The sequence below is a fragment of the Thermobia domestica genome, chromosome 4, assembly GCF_964235325.1.
Source record: "Thermobia domestica chromosome 4, izTheDome1.hap1.1, whole genome shotgun sequence".
Classification (NCBI taxonomy): Eukaryota; Metazoa; Arthropoda; class Insecta; order Zygentoma; family Lepismatidae; genus Thermobia; species Thermobia domestica.
In genome coordinates this window covers 320211897-320234702 of record NC_137457.1, presented here as the reverse complement: position 1 = coordinate 320234702, position 22806 = coordinate 320211897, and the positions used below count along the sequence as shown (strand labels likewise).

General features: G+C 37.8%; 1 protein-coding gene across 1 annotated transcript in view; it reads right to left on the bottom strand.

The window, feature by feature from the left end:
- Positions 1–22806, bottom strand: part of Acadvl (Acyl-CoA dehydrogenase very long chain) — a 72532-nt gene that overhangs the window by 10387 nt on the left and 39339 nt on the right. The window contains exons 6-10 of the mRNA XM_081756614.1: positions 22477–22607; positions 21436–21611; positions 18715–18978; positions 7056–7224; positions 955–1142 (exon numbers count right to left, since the gene is read on the bottom strand). Of these exons, the coding sequence (XP_081612740.1) occupies positions 955–1142; positions 7056–7224; positions 18715–18978; positions 21436–21611; positions 22477–22607 (928 nt within the window). The remainder of the gene's footprint in view (positions 1–954; positions 1143–7055; positions 7225–18714; positions 18979–21435; positions 21612–22476; positions 22608–22806) is intronic.

Genomic DNA, 22806 nt, shown 5'->3' with positions numbered 1-22806 from the left:
ATATTTCTTATGACTAATTCGAGTCAAATATTGCTCCCTCAATGTTAGTTTTGAAGCCCACCATAACTGCAGGTCTGACAGCCATTCGCACGCCTTAGCCTGCTCCAACGCCATCCATTAGCTACCGGCGGAACTACACCCAGCCTACCGAGCCTATGAACACGTAGTCAGCACGTTGCGTCGCCCGACTTCTAACAGGCGTTATCAGGAGTTTTCTGGACCTAGAAGGCCGTCATATCTTTCATTCACGCGACTCCCAATTTGCCTCACGACGCCGGGTGGACCTCAAAAATCGAGATACACCGAACAATGGGATCACCATATAATTTACAATATAAGATGCTGCTGCTATCTATCATCTGGATCAAATTTATTTCCCTAAGTTGAAGCACAAATGTAATCTAGACCCTATTTCAGTAAAATGCTTTGCCCCCTTTCCCCTCCCCTCGGAAAAAGTTCCAAGCTTTGGCGCTGATCAAAGAATATGTACTTCTGAAGCAGACTGTAGAAAAATATTCCTGTGCAATAATGATAATGATAATGATGATAATGATGATGATGATAATGATGATAATGATGATAATAATGATAATGATAATAATGATAATGATAATAATGATAATGATGATAATGATGATAATGATAATGATGATAATGATAATGATGATAATGATAATGATGATAATGATGATGATAATGATGATGATGATAATGATGATGATAATGATGATGATAATGATAATGATGATGATAATGATAATGATGATGATAATAATAATGATGATGATGATGATGATGATTATTATTATTATTATTATTATTATTATTATTATTATTATTATTATTATTATTATTATTATTATTAAATACTCCAATCTCTGTATGTTATGATACGTTGCATATTTTATTCCACACGCTGGAAAACACAAATAGACAAAAATACAGAAAACTTACTTTAGCTGCTAAATTTGCAGATCTAGCTAGATGTGGATGGACATATTCCGTAAGAGATGGCGGACTGCTCAGTCCAACTGAGCGTTTAGCTCTCTTTGTAGCTTCACCTAATATCAAACCAAGATTGGCAGCTGGGTACTTAAACGCTCTCTGCAGCTCCCTCAAATGGCTTCCAGCAAACTGGATACCTGGAAGTAAATATGTGATTAACACGTTTAAACTTTATAGCATTACGATAATGCAAAACTTCAAACCATTTAGAATGCACAAAATTTGACATTTTTGGAATGGAGGTTTATTTTTGATTTAAAAACCGGCGTGTTTGAGAAAGAAAAAACGATACTTTCGGTTTTTAATTTTTTAATGATTTTCTTATTCAAGTATCACCTTTGTTTTCCTACAGTGGACTCTTCATTTCAGAATGTTCGTGTTTACAATATTCACAACTTATGAATCCTATTTTCAGTCTATGGGGCTGGCTATCTTTATTGGTTTTCGAACTGCCATTTCATTGGTGGATTATGCACGTCTGAGTTTGGCAAACCAACGTATCACAAGAGAAATATTGGTTGCTGGCATTTCATTGGTGGTCACGCACGTGAAAGTTATGCAATCCAACATATCACAAGAGTAATCTTGGTTGCTGGCATATCATTGGTGCCAAGCACGTGAAAGTTATGCAACCCAACGTATCACAAGAGAAATGTTGGTTGTTGGCATTTTATGGGTGGCCAAGCACGTGCGAGTTACGCAACCCAACATATCACAAGAGTAATATTTGTTGGTGGAATTTAATTGGTGACCAAGCGCGTGCGTTATGCAACCCAACCTATCACAAGCGTAATGTTGGTCGCTGGCATTTCATTGGTGGCCAAACACATGTGAATTATGTAACCCAACATATCACAAGTCATGTTTGTTGCTGACATTTCATTGGTGGTCAAGCAATAGGGGTTATGCAACCCATCATATCACAATAGTAATGTTGGTTGCGTAACTCGTTATCAAGTTCTTGCAAATTATTTATCTTGTCATGCGTGTTGTGCAGGTTGCCTTAATTCAAATTGGCAAACAAAAGAAGAGTATCATAAGCCAAGTTAATTTACAATAATAGTAACAATAATCGTTATCTAACCGGTATCCGAGTAAAATCTTCTGAATGGAAACAGAAAACCCAAATTTAAATTAAATATTAACATTTTTTACTATTTTAGAATTCTGATTGATATTTTGGAGCCATTACCCTTTATTTCTTCCCGGTTTCAAAGTCTTATAAACTTGAGTGAAATTATTTTGAATATCATTTTTCTTCACTAATACACATTCGGAAACCTAAAATTCTGACAAAACGACGCTTTGAACAAGATAAAATTCTTGTACATACTTTTAAGCTCTAATGAAACTTTGGGATTGCCTTGGACCAAAACAGGATATCGTCAGAAACTTTAGTTTTGTGATGGCAATCCTTGGTTTCTTAAAACTATAAAATTTGTAAGGTAGTCCGCTTCAAACAAAATGCCAGGATCGACTCCTTTACGGAAAATACTTCGTACTTCAGTTGTTCAAATGGTTTGATTACGTTACTTTCATGCTCCTAAAACCTCCACAATTTTCGTCCTTGATATAACATCATTAAGGAACTGAGCAGTTCCTTGAATAAGATGTACTGTGTTAGTAGTACCCCAAATTTACAACTGGATGTCTCTGTAAGAAATCAACGTGACGCCCATCTGTTTCCGAAACCTTGAGTGCGTAAGAGAAGCTTAGATGCAAAGCCACTGCAAATCGTTTGTGAAGGCACGCAGAGGCCTTGATATACCACAGCAGACTGTGGAAAGTACTGCAGATATCACAGTTTCAAGCTAATTTTAATGACCTGAACAATAGCGGTGTTCGAAAAAACACTTTTTTTGAAAATTGGCTTACGACTAGTGCTGTTTTGGCGAAATTGGCTTAATAAGAAGTGTGCAAAATTTGTATTCGATTGCTGAAAGTCTTGAGGTATTGCATCGGAACTAAAATTTTAGAAAAATTGAAAAAAATTGTACTTGTGGTGAAAAAAAAAATTTTAAAAATAGAATTTTTCCTCTGGCGATGGATCTTCGTATATTGGCTATCTCTAAATTATATAAATAATGCTACATATAATATTAATGGGCACTGTAGGGTCTCTATAGGAATACTTCTATTTATTTCTTACTATATATGACAAGTAATGCGATTTGAAAGTCGACCAAAAAATGCAAATGGCGACATCCGCCATTTGTAAAATTCTTTACAATTTTTAACAAAATAATTCAATTCTTGTACAAGTAATTCAATTTACACACATTTTTAGCATATTTGGCTTTAAAAGCTGATGCTCCCTTAGAAAACGGTTAATGGTGATTAAGACAATGCAATACCAATAAGTAATACTTCCAGCATAATAGTGATTAATGTTAAAATTGTAAACAATGCTTTTCCAAATGCAACCAACTAACGAGAATCACACTATCACTGGCAGAACTCAAACGATACTAATTTAAAGGCGCTTGCACCTTGGGTGGGTTTTGTCGAATTTACTTAACATAAACAAATGTGTATATATTTCTTTCTTACGTGTCTTGTTCCGATTAAAATAAAGCGCATTCGTTTTGACAACTCGTACGATTTACAATGCTTTATCTGCAGCTCTCCGCCTATTTCGGATGGCTTCAGCAATGCAGTTTCCTTTCCTGGATGTAGGTGTTACATGGCCGATGCAGTTGGACCCTGGCTCCTGTATAAGAACAATGTGCTCCTCCCTTGGAAAATCCTATACGATTTATTGTCCTTTTTCAGAATAATCATTGTTTCATCACGTCTTTCGTCAAAATAAAATCCTTCCACTTTACTTGACTTAATTGATGATGCAGCTTCCTCTGCAAATGTTTCACCTATTTACTTTCTGTCTCTAAGACCTTTATTTGAGTCAATCACTTTTTCCTTACAATTAGCAGAAACGAGACCTACATCTTCCAAGGGAGATTAAGCTAAAGAGGTGCTTTCCGTTTAGAAATTTTGGTCCTGTAAACCGCACTAGCGAGGGTTAAGAAATTTCAGTCTCATCATTTGTCGTAAAGGTTCAGTGGACTATTTTGTCTTTTAAAATGGTGGTATTCCTTTTTTGAGTCCGAGGTTTCCTTCGTCTCAGTTTCAGTTTCATTTGGGAAGAAATCAGTGGTAAAACTTGAGGCACCAATAACTTCATGTTTTTCCTTTGATTTAGACCCCCCTTCGTTACGACGAATCTGGTTTTATCGACGTTTAGTTTCTCTTGTGTCTGTACTTCCAATAAACATTTTTTTTTGGTGCACTGGTCAATCAAGGGTATCTCCAAAAAAGGAACTTTTTTTTTTTTTTTTTTTTTTTTCACGATTGCAATGAACAAGTAGATTGACACACTTCCACTATGCAATATCAAAGCAGTATTAGCCATCTCCAGAAAATCAGACACCTTAGAAGCACTCGATGTCCTTCTCAACTTTTGAGGCTGACGAATTTTTGAACGGCATTCCAATATTCGAGCTATGATTCTTCGTTCACTTAAGATACCATCTTCGCTAATCGACGCCTTATTCCAAATCTGGATTACTTTTCGGGCAATTCATCTAGCTATTTCTTTAGCAGATGGATCCTTCTGAGTATTGAGCTCTCTTCTAATCTGTCTCTCAGAAAATGTTTTAAAACAGATGAAACTGTTGGCAACTGCACTTCACTAAATGCCTGTGGTATTCCAATTATGCCATGAACACAGTCACTAGATGTCAAACTTGATTTCTTGGCCATTGGTCTACAATAATGAGAAAATAACACAGTTTAACGCACGTTCTACGTCGGAACACTACAGTTAATTTCATTTTATGAAATCAAGACACATCAACGCACCACATTCAACAAAAAGAAGAGCCCTTTGAAGAAAACGGAACTTCCCTGATTTGTGTTAAAATATGTTGACGTCAAAAGTTTACTAAGTGAAATGCAATACCAATAAGTAATACTTCCAGCATAATAGTGATTAATGTTAAAATTGTAAACAATGCTTTTTCAAATGCAACCAACTAACGAGAACCACACTATCACTGGCAGAACTCAAGCCGATAATAATTTATTGACGCTTAAACCTTGGGCGAGTAAATTACGCGTTGTAACAGAGAAACTGGATTGATTCATCTATCCACCCCGCAATTCAGATGCCTCAACAAATCAGATTCACCCTTTGTGTTTTTCTTCTGACAACAATTTCCTTAAAAATAACACGGTGACGTAATTGTTAAAAAACATTGTGCTAGAAGTGAAAAGTTGTTCACGTAAGTTATTATCTGCAAGTTCAAAGCTAAGCCCTCTAGCCTTAGCAATCTAACAAATTATTGAATATTGATACTCCCACTTCCAAAAACAAATTACATTTTTTAACGAACTACAAAGCTCTTTATTTCAATTCAAAATTCCTGTCGGAAATATATAATTTAGCATTTTTTTGTATTTTGACCTCAGCTTAAATATTAGATCCGGCCAAAGAGGTCTAGCAATGCTCATTATTATTATTATTTGTAGCATTGTATCATTTAGATGTAACCTACATGCAAAATGCCATCAATAGATAAAACTACTATTTAAAAAAAAATCAACAAAAGTAACGTTTCTTTCATTTTTTTCAAACTAAGTTCGATGCGACACACGTCAAGACTTTCACCGATCGAGTTCAAATTTTGCACACTTCTTACTAAGAGAATTTGGCAAAAAAATTAGCACTAGCCGTACGCCATTTTCGGAAAATGTGCTTTTTTTAAACCACCCTACTGAACAACTGGATCCGAGATGCAGTTGGTTGAGTTGCCCAGGTACATGAGATGTGTTCACGAAGTATCGAACAATTTTTTTTTTTTTTTTTTTCGCATAAACCAATGAAGAGCTGGAGACTTTCTTCCATATAGATATATAAAGGACACTCATGCGCAGTCGTGATTTTTTTCCCGCCCGCAGAAAGAGTCAATCGCTGGCAGTCGGCCAACGAGTGAAGACGTGTAGTAAGCTTTCATCGGATTTCAGTTTTATTTAAAAAAAAATAAAATTAAAAAAATGACAGAAAAATTTGAGACATGATACTGCATCACATTTTGTCAAAAGGTTGGCTATACCCAAGCGGAAACTATTCAATCCGATCCGTACATTCAATTTTGAACGAGAATTTGCGCATGAGCAGAATATTCGCGAAATCTGATTCAGGCCTTCATCGCCAAACACAACATTCCTGTGTGTTATCAGGCTCCCTACTCTCCCGATATGGCTCCATGTGATTTTTTGTTATTTCCCAAGCTGAAAATGCCACTAAAAGGGACCCGATTTGTTGAGTTGAGTTGATTTTGAGTTTAACGTCCCGTTCAGCAGTGAGGCTATATGAGACGTGGACCTACTGATTAACGTGGAATCCGAACCACGTGAGCTCCCGCCGGGAATCGAACCCGGGTCTCCCACGCCAAAGGCGCGTACGCTAACCGTTTAGCCACGGAGGAGCTCGGGACTCGATTTGTGTCAAGAGAAGCCATTGTGTGGGATGCGACGGCATGGTTGCTCACCATTCCAATAACTGGATTCCAGAAGTGTTTCCAACAATGGAGGGAGCGCTGGGAGAAATGTGTGTATTACCAAGGAGACTACTTCGAAGGGGATTAGAGTTTCAGACTTCCAAATCAATAAATGTACTTTTACCAACCGAAGGTTCAATACTTTTTGAACACACCTTATATGTCCGGACGCATGCGGACTGAGTTGAGACCATCGGAAGAACATGTGGCGTTTGAGTGAAGAGGGTATATCGAATACTTGAGCATTCGTACCCTTCACCTCAACTCTATCATCATTGAAAAAATATATTTGTTTTACTGAATTCTCTCAGGATTACCATTTATACTACATAAAAACTTTATAAGAACATATACTTGTATTTCATATAGAGCTCTTTTTCCAATACCGCCAGGTTAAAATCTTGTGAACCATGAGTGGATTTTTTACACTTCATTCAAGTCACAAATTAGCCGTATTTTTCTACAGTATTACAAAGATAACTACAATCTCACCTGTAAGTGCTACAAATAGTCTCAGAATGTCGTTTGTTCCTTCAAAAATACGGAAAATTCGAAGATCCCTCATCACCCTTTCCAAGCCGGTCTCCTTCATGTAACCCATACCGCCCATAATCTGGATGGCTTCGTCTGTAACATTCCAGGCGGCTTCCGACGCAAAGACCTGCAAACACAGAGACTCAGTAATAAACAACTGCACAGTTTTTTTTCTTCATATTCTGAAGCACCTTGAGATAAAAGGGTTTTCGTTTGTTTCTTTGTTTAAGTTTAGCGACCTATTTCAGCATCGAGGTTATATAAGAAGCAAACCTACAACTTCCGACAGAATCCGAAGTACCATGTGTTCAAATCCTTTTATGCTCTTACCGAGAATCAAACCGGAACCACGTGCATCAAAAACGCACGCGCTAGCCACTAGACTAGCGGAGAGAACCACAACAATTTTCAGGTTAGTAATTTTCTTTCCTTATGTTTATGTTTATACCTATGTATTTGCAGGGTCAGTGTGCCTACTAAAATTCCAAAATGAAATTTCGTGACCTTTTCTTTACTAAACCATAAAATTACGTAACTCTCTCAAGAGTGAATTTGAGTGCGAATCAGGCTCAATTTCCATGCATATGACAGAAACGTGCTTTGCTTGCAATTTGCTAGCGTCTAAAGGCGACCATAGACATTTTTGGCGCTGAATTTTGATATTTCATAGAACAAAGTTTTTCAATCACTATTTATATGTGTATAGATATTAAAAAAAAAAAAATCGTAACCGAAAAGCTAAATTTCTTGACTTTCATGACTATTTTCTGATTTCGTGACCGATAGACACCATGAGGGTGTAACATAAAGGTACGGCAAAATTTTAGAAGTGGACGCTTTATGGGCAGACAGGTAAGAGTTCATACGACCATATGCCGGGAAATGCATTGTTACAGTGTTACGGCCATTGTGCCGCCTGACATTGTGAAACAGTCACACTTTGGACGTCTCTCAACGTTACTCAATTTAAACCTCAATAGCTTAGCTCCTACTTAAGCTAGAAAAAAAAAATTGGTAGCAATGTCTTCCTGAAGGATGAACTACGTGTAAACCACATGCAGATATGGCGTGCATGTCGTCGAACGAGCCTGTATCAATATCACCTCCAGCGAGTGCAGTCTTAATTTCATTTCCCCATCCACAATAGTGTTTACAGAGGAGACACAGTTCACACGAAAAGGCATCTTCAATTAGTACGTGTTTGAGCGGACGATAATCCTCATGCGATCACTCCTAGGAGACATCAACAACAAATTGCTCTGAGTGTGTGGTGCGGTATTGTCGTTGACACTTTACTAGGCTGATGTGAACTATTCCCATAGAAAATGAAATGAAATCTTTGAGTTTTACGCCCCACGGTTATGCCGGTTAAGCTAAAGGAGACGGTGATGATGAGTAATGAATGAAATGGTGGAATGAAGAAAGTGGGAGGAAACGGGAGAACCCCGAGGAAACCCACGCACGCGGTGTTTGTTCACCACAAAGTTCACTTGGCGGGGGCTGGGATCGAACCCGGGGCCCCAAGTACCAGAGGTGAACGCTCTATCACTGAGTCACCGCGGCCCCGATATTCCCATAGAAGGTGATGTGGAATACCTATCGAGACTTCCTGGAAACCCACATTCTGGATACATTGGATAACTTGCCTTTGACTCTGTGTAGACCCATAAAATATGCATATCAGTGAAAAGATTCATCCGTCAGGAAGACAACTGATACCAAAATTATCTTCCTCGTTTAGTTAAGAGCTGAGCTTTTGAGGTTTAAATTGAGTCACACTGAGAGGAGTCCACTGTCAGGTGGCTCAATAGCTGTAACTCTGTAACCATGCATTTCCCGACAAACGGTCGTATAGAATAGTTGTGTAGGTACAAAAGTTTTGCAAAAAAGTGAAATGTGTTCTCAGAAGTAAAAATATGCACTTATATTCCCTGACTTTACAATACTTTTTATGAGTAAGCTTAATTTAATGACTTTTCTAGGTCTAAGTCTGTTGAGTTCCATTCTATGCTTTCAAATACCACAAAATAACAATCAAATCTCCGAAACCTTTCTTCCTATTTCACATGTGCTATTTTTCAGCAATAGGGATGCATTCGAGTCGAGTCGAGTCGAGATTTAAGCCTGTCTCGACTCGTCTCGAGAAAATGTTGTCTCGACTCGTCTCGAGAAAATGTTGTCTCGACTCGTGTCTCGACTCGAAAATATGTTTCTGTCTCGACTCGTGTCTCGACTCGACAGTCTCTGTCTCGACTCGACTCGAATTCGAGTCGAGATGTCTCGAAATTCGAGTCGAGACAAAATGTACGAGTTAAAATATACGCACACATCAGCCAGACCATCATGACTACCTACCTAATTGTCAGTATGTCGACTTTTGGCATGGATAAAAACGGCGACTCGTCTTGGCATACACGCAATGATCCTTGATAGGTCGCTGGAGAGAGCTGGCACCACATGTGCTCACTCAGGTCACCTAATTCCCGTAAATTCCGGGAAGAGGGGCAATGTGCTCTGACGTCACGTTCAATCACATCCCACAAGGGACATCACTCAAATGTCCGGCTCCAATTTCAATGAAACTTTTTTTGCTGATAGAAGGCATGTATGCATCATTACTTGTGATGACAAATTTTTGCCATGGTGCATGTTTTCTATTTTTTTAATAACTTTTAAGAGTTGTGATGTGGTTATTAGAGATTACTACGGAAGTCCCTTACTACCCTTTGTAAACGAAGCGTTAATGAAGAAAAGTGAAGAAAAACCATGTGGATACATATAAGTCCTGGGGGGAAGTCGTATGGTAAATATGATCTTGATGGCAGCCATCTTGAAATCCACCATTTTGAATTAAGGTCAAATTTTCAAAATGGGAATAGGGTAATATGATACATAATTTCGGGCTAGAATTTAATTAGAAAAATAATGGTGGGGTTAGTTTTAAGATACACCATTTGGGGGAAAGTTACAGGCATATTAATTGTTTTTACTTACTGTGTGCGTAAGTCCCTTCTTACTTTCGTCTCAAGACCTGTAAATCGATCGCAACGGCAGAGCCCGGTTTCGCACTAGTGTTTAGAAATCTTTAAACTCACTTGAGGCAATATTTGTGGATTATTGTATTGTATTTTGCCTTTAATTAAATTTGAACCCACTTCATGATCTTGTGTAAAGTATCACTAAAAGAGAATTTCTGTTTTTATGGAGAACGTAAGCATGGCAATTATAAAAGGTGAGTAAGGTACGTATGTATTTATAAGAAAATCTTTTGTGGTTCCGCCAACCTATTCTTTAGTTTTTTTTTTAAATACTCATATCTCATAAATAAAAGAGCTATTAGAAAATCTCTTACCACTATTCTTTAATACTTGTAAAATTTTATTTATTGTAAAAGCACTGGCGAGATACTTCTTAACGCCCACTAAAATTATGGTGGAGCTCCTTCGTGGCTAACGGTTAGCATACTTGCCTTTGGCGTGGGAAACCTGGGCTTGATTCCCGGTGGGAGTTCATGTGGTTCGGATTCCACGTTAATCAGTAGGTCCACGTCTCACATAGCCTCGCTGCTGAATGGGACGTTAAACTCAGAATCAATTCAACTCAAAATTATGGTTTTGACTTTATTATGATGGCATTAGTTTAAACGCCCAACTGTCCAGTAATTATAAACATTGACTACATTATAAAATTGTAATTTGTGACGACTAAAATATCAGAAATTAAAGATTATTCTTTGGGTTTTGGAACATTTTGAAAAACGTGAAAAACTGGTACTGCACCGATACAACACACCTTTTGGATTTGTCATAACATGTCTTACATAGCTTTGGTTCGATTCTCAACACGGACTGCAACTACCCGTTAAATTGTGCATCCGAAAGGCACTCTTTGTTAAACCTCGCTTATCACCGCTCATCTTAATAATATATATAACTTCACCGCGAAGCAAATGTTGCATTTCTCTCTTTCATCCTAACACAAAACAAAACTAACCACAGCTGTGACACGAAGGAGCTATTTCGAAAAGAAACAAGCTGTGCTTCATAGAGATGTGTACCAAATGATAGAAGTAGAAAGTATTGTTTTCTTTCCTGTTTATTGATATCAGTTGGTGTTCTTAATGAGTTTACTCATTAGTTTAGAAAGAGTATATATGGAATTTGGACATATGTTGTACGTATTCTCCTGAGAAATTGATGAGACCAGAAAAGTTATAAGGACAGATGGAATAGGTTTAAGCGCATCTACGTGACTTTATCAAATATTTATTCTCCGTAATGGTACCACGCGGAAAACTTGGTATAGGCCTACTTTTATCTTTGCCTCCCTCTGTTAGCTGTTTCGTATCATATATATCGGATGGTTTTGATATTTCTTCTGATCATTAAAACAACAATGGTACCTGTGTGCGTGCAGAAATGCAAAAGCACAAGGTAACTTCCTATTTGTTTTGGAAACAACAAACCCATTTCACATGTGCGAGAGAAATTGAGCACAGCGAGATCGGATGTTTACTCACGGTCAGTTCGCACCAGGAGTCCATGGTAAAAGATTTGGCTATCTCGAAAACACTCGCAAAACCTTACAAATACAAAAGACTGCGCTTCAAAGAAAGTTTAGACACAGATGTTTCAATTTTCTTTTAGCGTCTTTCTTCAGCAAAAGAGTCGGTTCATTGTATTCGAAAAAGGGAAGGGAGAAAGGGTGAATTTATATTTTATGTGGGGGGTAACGTTGTAAATAATATAAACAATACATACCGCTTCCGACTCTGTACTGAAGCACTTCCTTTAGCGGTATATCACTAGATCTATCCTGACCCTCATCCCACCTCAAGTTGTAAAGTAGAAAGGCACAGAAGTATTCAACATGACTGCGCACTTGAGTTTCAGTTCACAATACGAAAACCAGTGAGCAAGTAAACAGTCTTTTGTAGGATCGTGTTTTACTTCTTGAATTTATTTTTGAACATTTCTGTGAATTCAACAACAGAACGCAGTAGAAATACGGACTAGTTTTTACTCCAACCATTACTTTCGCTCCAACCCAGGGATGCCACATTTATGATTTCGTACTAGATTTAGTGATTTTACTATTGAACTAGTGATCTAGTACGTACTTTGGGTAAATAGGCACATTCTAGTGACTTTTTTTGCATTTTTTTCTGATGCAGACAAATGAGAAGGAAATGGTTCTTAAAATAAAAGGAAGAAGTATATTGCAGTTCAAAACAAATGTAGAAACCTTAAATTATTTTTTCTTTTCCCTCTGACTGAATGAAACTCCTGCTTTGTTACGACCTTAGGTAAACAACGACTATCTTTGGTCCGCTACCTCCTTTTGTTAGCCGACATGAGATGGGTTACATTTTTTCTGGAAGAAAGTGAAGAAATAATTATCCAGTACATTTACGTTTTGTCAGGCACACAGGCGCAGTCTGTACTTGTTTCCTAACGAATTTTAGCAACATAACATAAATGAAACATATGTACCAGAAAATAGAGGCAGTACAAACGGAAATTTTGATCTGTGACACATTTGATGAGAAATATAGTTAGATGTCACGTGCAAGCAATCTAAACATGTCCTATCCTGTAATTCTATTCGTATGTTTATGTGGGTGAGACTGAGAAATCAAGAAACAATAATAACTGGTTTTCTTCCAGGGGAAAAATCTAAATGTGAAGGGGTGTTACACTGGGACTTTAATTGCGTCCTTTGTACAAGATTAACAAGTAATAGCAATTTTTTAATTTATTTTAGTTCTTGGGGAGAGGAAGATGGAAGCGAACCCTCGTAAGGACCTCTGCAAGGAAACATGAATACTATCCGCCACTGTTTGTTACATTACACAAAATAGTTTTATATATATATATATATATATATATATATATATATTGAGTTTTAGTCAGGGTTTTCATTCTGCAGGAGAGGGGGGATAGTAATACCTGACGAACATTTTCTATTCTCAGAGTGTTGCAATGATAGCATTTCCTCCATTATAACTTGGCCAAGCTAGTTGCATTATATGTAAGGATTAAGTTAGCCTAAAAAGCTTAAATTTCTATGGCTGTTTTACTCTGTACCCATGTTTCTCATTTTCGGTCTACAGGACTCTGTGTCCGGAAATTTTCGATGGCTTCCAAGTCGGAAAATAAGTGTATCAAAGGCATATATATTATAGCTATGGTTATATGAGGCATGGATCTACAGTTTAAAGTGGGATACCGGTAACAACTTCATGAGCTTCCACCGTAAATCGAACCAGAGTCTCCCGCGATCAAGGCGTATGTGTTAACCATACAGCCACGAGGAAATTCACATAAGCACACACACATATATATTGTTGAGTTGATTTTGACTTTACCGTCTCTTTCAGCAGCGAGGATATATGAAATGTAGACCTACTGATTAACGTGGAATCCGAACTACATGAGCTCGCGCCGGGAATTGAACCCGAGTCTTCCACGGCAAAGACGCGTACACTAGCCGCGGAGTTCACACACACACAAAGAATCAGAGTCCTCACACACCAAGGGTGAGAGCTGTGCCACTGAGTCACAGCGGCCACGGGGCTAGGTCGAGTCCACTTTACGTTCATAATTTCTTAGTTCATAAATGTTACGATTATGAAATAGATTTTCCTTAATGAGCTGCATAAAAACAAAAGCTTTCGAAATGCATTAAACAATTAGCTCGATTTGAGTGTGAACTTAAAGTTATATCAGAGTGTAAATACGGATACGCACCAAAGCTCGAAAACTTAATACACTATTTCTCCTACATAGCATGTATCAAGCAATCGTTCAGCTTTCATTTGAGAGGATGGAAATCGAAGGCCCCTGAACAACTATGTTACTAATGTGCGGAATGTATTTATCTTACAGTGAATTGCTTTGATGCCAAGTGGCCTAACTCCAAAATTGAAATTTTCCAGGAGTGAAAGTTGAAGTTCAATATCTCATGAACAATCCATATTTCTTTTATGTTGGGAACCAAAACCATAACTACTGTATGTAGTTCATTGTTTTATAACTTAGTGTTTACAAAAATCCTTTTAAAAAATACCTATTCATAGAAGTGAATGGTACTTATCTGTACTAGTTCTTGGCATCCAAGCAGTCCATTTATTGTAATACTAGCTTAATATACCCATTCTTCGCATGGGGGCTGTATTTGGAAGTCAACACCTGTGGAAGTATCACAATTCATTTCAGTGACCGCGAAAACTATGGATTTGACACTAGTATCAATCAATATGGGCTATTTATACATGTCTCGGTATTCCTCACCCGCTGACACCCGGCCCGCATACAATAGTAGCTGAATTTGCAAGTCATCGCTGATGGAAGTGTCACCATTGATCTCAGCGACCGTGAAAACTATGGATTTGACACTAATGTCGATCAATTTGGATTACTTTTACTACATGTCTCGCTAAACGCCCTCCTCAGACCCCCTGGTTCCAATTTTGACAAAAACGCTTCGCCTTAGACTGGGACCTGGACCAAGGTATCCGTGACCAAAATTTGGTAACTCTCGGTCAACTTGTCTGGTCCCCAGGTCGGTCCCAGTAAACGTCCCCGAGACCCCCCTGGTTCGAAATTAAAAAAAAAAAACGCTTTGTCTTGATCTGGGCCCTGGACTAAGGTACCCGTGACCAAATTTTGGGAATTCTCGGTCCACTCGTCTGGTCCCCAGGTCGCACACAGACAGACAGACAAACACACAAACAAACTCTTTATTTTATTTATATTAGATAAGATATACTATGTAAAATAGTCTCGTATCATAATATGTGATTTACAACAAATGTTATATTATATATTATCCGTAGCTCGTGATATGCTGCAACATATTAAAGCCTCAGAATAGTTGGGCAAGCGAATAATCCAGAAGTTACGTAACCCTATTGCGTTCATGGGAACGAAAACACAATAATTATAACTATGCTAAATTACTATAGACTACCAACTGCTCATTCAGAGAATTTATGAAGTTCACTTTATCGCAATAGTTTTATACAAACTAGATTTAGACTACGGATAATAGTTTTATACAAACTAGATAATCAATTATTATTATTATTATCATTATATTTGCAGTACAACCAAATACAACGACATTAACTATTAGTTCTAATTAACTGAATTGAGCTGAAAATTAAATCTTGATCTTTAAAGATTAACTATTAATTTTATGCGTTCTGTACCTTTCTGAAGGAATAAAAGCTGGAATTGGTTTCAAGGCTGTTTCTGAGTGAATACTTTCTTCAAAATAATATTAAAAATTATAGAAAGATTTTCGAGACATTCGAGTCGAGTCGAGATTTTTAAGAGCCGTCTCGACTCGAGTCGAGAAATACGTTTGTCTCGACTCGTCTCGAATTTTACAAAGTGAGTCTCGACTCGAATTCGAGTCGAGTCGAGTCGAGATTCGAGACATGTCTCGACTCGAGCGCATCCCTATTCAGCAACACTCATTTCAAAGTCTATAATAGATACACAATACTTTGTCTTCTTGTGAAGATCATTTCTTGAAATTGTATCACTTGATAAATATAAGCAAGTAATATATGATTCTACTTACAGATTTCTGTAATTTTTGAATTTCCTTTAAGCTTCCAAGCTTTCGACTCTCCCCTGGAGTCTTGGTCACAGAGGTTAAAAACAGGAAGAAAAAAACAGAAACATCAAGGAATAAAAATGGAATGGTCTTACCAAGGGAAAAACTGTGCTGTATGGAAACACGTTGTGTGTGTGTCAGCGATCAATGGATGCAAATGATCCAAAATCAACTAGTTGAGAATGTTCCAAGAGCATTGCCAGAACCAACTTAAAAATAATAAAGTGATGGAGTGGGAAGGATGGCAGTGATTTTTCCTACATGTAAATTATCATCATCTGTTTGTCGCAGAATATCATCTCTCTATGATTTACGGTTCCCAAGATATAGCTCCTTAAATCTCCCGAAATTCGAAATTTTTTGGCCCAATATATGCGGAATGGTGGGCACCTGGCCAGTAGCAAGTTGATCAGTGGCCACTGGTTACTATTGGTACCAAAATGTTCACCGTCCTCTTAGATGTTGATCGACACTTATATGATCTCTCTGTGGCTTATGGTACCCGAATATGGCTCCTTAAATCTCCCAAAATCGGAACTATTTTTGGCCAATATCGCGGGAACGGAGAGCGATAGAGAGATGATATTGGTGTTAATCAATACTTAAGAGAATGATAAACATTTTGGTACCGATATTAATTGGCGGACCAATGACCAACTTTTCACTAGCCAAACCAGTGGTCAGTTGGGCAGTGGCCACCGGTTACTATTTGGTACCAGAATGTTCACCATTCTCTTAGGTATTGATCAACACCAATATGATCTCTCTATGACTTACGGTTCCCGAGATAAGGCTCCTTAAATCTCCGAAAATCGGCCATCTTTTGGCCAATATCTCGGAAACAGTAAGAGTGACGCGAAATATTTAATCACTTTCTCACATAGCTTTTGATGCTCCATCAAAAGCAGGATTCAAAACTGAAAAAAAATCGCAAATAACAGACGGACAGACAGACACACTAGAGCTAGTGGTCTACCTCCACGCTTTATCGTACGTTGGCAGAACATGCTGCGGCCACTCGGCCTTTTTAATAGATCGGTTCCACTAACATAAGTACTCGGCCCGAGTTCCTGTATCTGGACTTATGTCCTTGTGCACGGGATGCACCGTCAAGATTTGTCCCCTAACCTTGACACATTGCGTGTAACCCCCATTCTCTGAGGGAGTTGGATATGCCCACTGCGCGGCAGAGCCGAGGCCCCACCTACCAGTTATCTATTGGTGGAGTCAGACTGCTAGCGAGTCAGTCCTACCATATTCTGCAGGTGTGGCAACCAAGTGTTTCAAAGCAAGCTCACCTCCCCCATACGCTCACCTTTACCCAGATTCCTGGGATTAGCGCTCGCATAGTACCGAATCCCATGGTATGACCACAGCCCGGCAGAGTCCAACACAAATCCGGGAGCTCCAGGTATGCCCGGGGGGGGGGGGGATGCTTATTGAATCCCGGCCCTGCTTACCTCTATCGTGCAACTGGAAACCGCCCTGTCCATAGACAATCCAACCCATTTTTTTTTTTATATATATATATACTAGCTGAACCTGCGCTCTCTACACAGCGCATCACTCGCATATGAGCATAAATATCCTTTTCATTCCTCACATCTATACATGTCCCTTTACAGACACACGTGAAAAAAGTCTTGATTTTAAAAAAATCGGCAAGGCGTATCATAAAGGGGACCTCAATATTTCGCACCGTTTGCAAGATTTCAGCCTACTTCCGGTTGGAGTTTCTAATTCATCCATGACCAGTGTTTGCTTTCTTCTTCCATGCAGTATGTAATAAGCAAATACATTACATACGCAATTAATTATAATCGCAGTTATATATGGTGTTCATTGGGCAAATCACTCCAAAAATAAAGATTCATCTTACTGGTTAAACTGGAGAAATGGTTATCGTTCCTTTTTCATTATTATTTGGCCATGAAATAAATGCCTGATACATATGCAACCCCTATATACAATAGCATGGTGTTGGAATGTATAACGCGTAGGATATGGTGTTTTAGTTTTTTTTTAATTTCAACGCTTTTATGCGTACCCTAAAAAAATGTAATAAAGAAATAACGGCCATGTTTTTAAAATATTCAATTAGAACTGGACAATCTACGCAAAATTTGCAATCGATCAGTGAAAACGTCATCTTTCTAGAGCCTGTAGTTTCCGAGATCTCATTGTCGAAAAGATTGGCCACAAACATATGAATTTCCACAACATATAGTTTAAAAGAGCTCGGAAGATGGAAGCACAATTCAATTGATTTTGGAGAAGACTTATTAAAATCCAAAGGGTTTGAACAACAATTTTATTATATCATAAACTTTATAAAAAAGATCTAGTTAACTGATTTATTTACAGTACTCGTACTTAAAATGTTTGTCTCTGTTAAACGTGAAATCACACATAACCGTAAATGAAAGATTTGAAAGCCATAGTTATACGTTGGAGCTCGGGCGCTTTTAATTGCTATCGTAGGATTTTAATAGATAGATTTTATGTCGGTTTGAGGTTCATCGGAACTTAAATTCCTTCTAACCTGATTATACCAATTATTTAATAATGAAGCTGGGTACCCATTTAAACTATCCAGCTTCATCACGTATTCAATCTCTGTTTTTAATCTGCTGTAATAAAATAATAACATGAATTGACAACCTTCCTACAAGAAACGAGAAAGGCGCACAAATTGATTCCGCCATATTTTAGTTTGGATCATCATCATCATCCATTGAACGCTGACGTACTTGACAACGTGTTTCGTACAACACAGCACTTCTCTTGGTAAGTCCGCTTCATTTTTATTCCTTGATGTTCCTATTCTTTTAAGCTCCGTGACCAAGACTCCAGAGGAGAGTCGAAAGCTTGGAATCTTAAAGGAAATTAAGTATTACAGAAATATGAAAGCAGAATGAGAGAATTTCTGAGCGTGGTTTTGCATTGTCTGAAGTAATATATGTTTTATTATTAAATTTATACTATATTTTACCTTACTGATGGCTGCTTCGAGTTGAAAGTCCTTGGAACCCTTATCCATGTTTGCACTAATCATGTACGCCATTGACTGCGAGACATAGTGCAGCATTGCCATACGTGCTAACTTCTCCTGGATGCCTCCAAAAGAGTCTATCTTCCGACCAAACTGGACTCTCTGCGTAGCAAATTCTATGGCCTTTTGTGTTACAGCCTGCATTGTGCCAGCCAATGCAGCTGCCATTCCAAATCGGCCATTATTAAGAATATTCATGGCTACCTGGAATTAAAAATTAAATATTTCAATTTAACGTCCCACGATTATGCCCTTTAGGCTAAGGGAAACGATGATGATGATGATGATGATGGAAGAATTGGTGGAATGAGAAAGTAGAAGGAAACGGGAGTACCCCAAGAAAACCCCATGTTGTTCATCACAAACTTAATTGCCAGAAATCAAACCAGAGATCCCCACGCACCACAGGTACACGCTTTACTGCTAAGCCAGAGCGCCCCCTATCTGAAACAATAGAACCTTCTATAATTACAAAAGTTAGTAGCAACATAATGACTATTTTTTGAAACTTTATAACAACCTAGTTAATTGTACGGATGAAACTGAACCTTGGATCCACTGTTGGGGTAATTAACGGTTATAAATAATTTTATTAATATCTGCTACTTTCATCAGTAACTTCTTGAAAAGCGCTATACTTGAAATGAAATGAGATCTTCAAATTTTACGTCCTACAATTATGCCGACTAGGCTAAAGGAGACGGTGATGACGAGAAATGAAGGAAATGGGGGTCTGAAGGATCGAACCAAGGATTCCCATGCACCAGAGGTGAACGCTCTACCACTGAGCCAACGCGGCCCTAAGCGCTACAGTTGTCTTATAGTTCTATTTTCGTACATGAACAGTAATTTTCCAAGAAATGCTGTTTCACCAATTCTTCTCGCATAATTCTACACTAAAGAAAATACAAGTATGGGTCAATTGTAGCGGTTTCTCAAGAAGCTACTAAAGGAAGTGCAGTAGAGACTACTGAAATTATTGAATAACAATTAAATAACCGAACAATGGATATAAACTAACAATATTACATGTACTATATCAGAATGTCTACTAAAATTCCAAAATGAAATTTCATGACCTTCTCTTGACCGAATCATAAAATTTCGTAACATTCAAAAACTTATAACAGTACCACTATTCTTTAGCACTTAAGTTATCTACACGTGAGTTGTCCACCAGCGATTCCCTTTAATTCTGATTTTAATTTTAGCTCTTTCTCTCCTTTATTCCTTTGAAAACTTGAAGATGAATCCATTTTTGGTCAGTAATGTATTGCTGTCTGCAGAAACATAGGAATGTCAAGTACAACAAGGCTAATTCTGCATTCTGCAAAAGGACAATGGAAAAGAAAATTAGCTTACTTTCAAATTGATATTAAAAAAAAAAAAATTAAAAAAATAAAAAAAAACTGAAAATGATTTTGTTCGTAACTGCAAATAGCAATTTTAATTCACAAACTTGTAAAACTGACTAGAAAAAAAAACGTACGTATATATGCCTTTATTTGTTAGGAGTAAGACATTTTTTAAAGCAAAGACGAAAGAAATAGGGAACCAGTTGAGAATGCTCCAAGAGCATTGCCAGAACGAACTTAGAAAGAACTGTTTGTTGTCTACAGCAAATTGATTTTATATTTAAAAATATATTTTTAAAAATGGTAGACTATTTGTCTATTGTATGGTAGACTATTTGTCTATTATAACTAGAGGAAAAATAATTGCATATGGGAAGGTGGAGTGCCTAAAAAGGAAGTTGCTCGAGCCATGAGCCTGAATATTAAACGAGTAAGATATTGAATTGAACGATTCGAAGCAGAAGAGGAACACGGATTAAAAACTAAAGCGAAACTGAGTAAACCGCAAGTGAAAACGGAAGACGAAAATGTTTCGATTATTAAAGCTAATGCAGCAAACACGTTCGCTGCTGCAACACACTTGAAAACAACTTTAGGTCTGGGATGCAGTGCAGAGATCTGTAACTGTACTCATTTGTTCTGCCTTGCAGTTCAAACTAATAGATGCATATATACATGCTCGCTTAGAGTTCGCAAGGACGCACATCAGCAAGCCACAAGACTTCCGGATCCGTGTAAGCGGGAGTGATAAGTGTTTAGTTTATACGAAGTAGGAAATCCGCTAAACGTTCTACGTTACGTTGTTTTACGAAGACATGTTCAAAATGGAGGGCTCAAAATTGAAAAATCGCAAAATATCATCTCTCTATGACGGTTCCGGGATATGGCTCCTAAAAATCTCCCGAAATCCGAAATTTTTTTTTTGCCAATATTTGGGGAACGATGGCCAGTTGGACAGTGGTCACCGATTACTATTTGGTACCAAAATGTTCACCATCCTCTTTGGTATTGATCAACACCAACATGATCTCTCTATGACTTACGTTTCCTGAAATATGGCTCCTTAAATCTTCCGAAATCGGAACTTCTTTTTAGCCAATATCTCGGGAACGGTAAGAGTGATGCGAAAAAATCCATCATTTTATCAGATATTTTTGATGCTCTATCGAATGGAGGGCTCAAAATTGAAAAAAAATAAAATAAAATCGCAAATAATAGACAGATACACACAGAGAGACATGAAGAATTCAGTAATGAACTTTTTGTAAAAGGTAGATTTTGCTTCCTTCCTTGATATGTTACTTACCTTAAAACCTTGTCCAACACCTCCGAGTACATTTTCTACCGGAATTTTGACGTTTTCATAGTATACTTCTGCAGTGTTCGAAGCCTTAATTCCCATCTTCTTTTCTGGAGGACCCGACGTGACTCCACCAAACGATCGCTCCACAATGAATGCTGTTACTTTGTCGATCTCCACACCTGAAGGGAGAACGAAATAATTACTAATAATCAAAAGTACAGTCTACATTAAATATTAGGACTCCTTTACCTAATTTATTTTATAAAATTTGAATCTACAAAGAGAATATATCAGAATATTTCTTATAACAAGTGAGGTGAAGGAAGAAAATGATCTGTATAGGAACCCTTCAGCTCATAAACAGCCTCCAAGACTCTTGAAGCAACTTCAGGATACGAAACTTCGGTAACCTCCTTAGCTCATGACTCATGGTAGCCTCCAGAGGTTCGGGTTGTGGTTAGGAACCCCCTTAGCTCATGGAGTACTACCTCCAGGAATTTAGGCAAGGTAGTACTCCTTCGTTCAGCACGATCTCAGGATCAGGTGTAGGTTAAAGAGATCAGTGGTCAACTCATACTTCTGTCTTCTTCGGGTCCATTTTTATAGGTGATTTCTGGCTGGCTCGTTCCTCCTCGGATCCGGTCGTGCTGGCTACGTCTCTTCTTGGCTTTATGTGTATCGTCTGCTGGACTGGTGTTTGTAAACAATAGCAAGTGTTAAATGGATAACATGTGTTCGCACTGAAAGGTGGGGATCTTTACAATATAAAGTGTCCATTAATGTATCATTACATCACTACAGGATACGACGGGGGACAGATGTTACACTCTTCTACTAATTCGCTTTCGAAATGACGATGAATTTCCAGTTGGAGGACAAAGTATGCCTATGATATATTGGGGTAGTTGGTGATTTTGAAAGTTCTTCAAGCGGTAAACACTAACAAAACATTATTAGTTTGTTACGCATGTTCCAAACAACTAAGATAAATAAATAAGTAAATAAATTACATTTTAACATGCTAACAACAGAATTATGTCAAACCTGTTTCTGGGTGCTTTACTGGTGTCTGAGCAAATACGGTCATTACTTCGGCCAAACCACCATTGCTGATCCATATTTTACTCCCATTAAGAATATAGTGCGTGCCATCTGGTGACAGTACAGCTCGCGACCTAAGAATGAAAAATAACAAAATCTTAGAAACTACTTAAAACTTTTAATCTAACATTCTACGTTAGTTCTACTCACTTCTGGAATTCTATCCCAGTTCGGGAATGTCAGTTTGGTTATGATATAAAGAGTGTGAGAAAGTTCTTATGATAAAGAAATATCTCGTTGAATAAAATTCTAACTAGATATGCATTAGTTGCA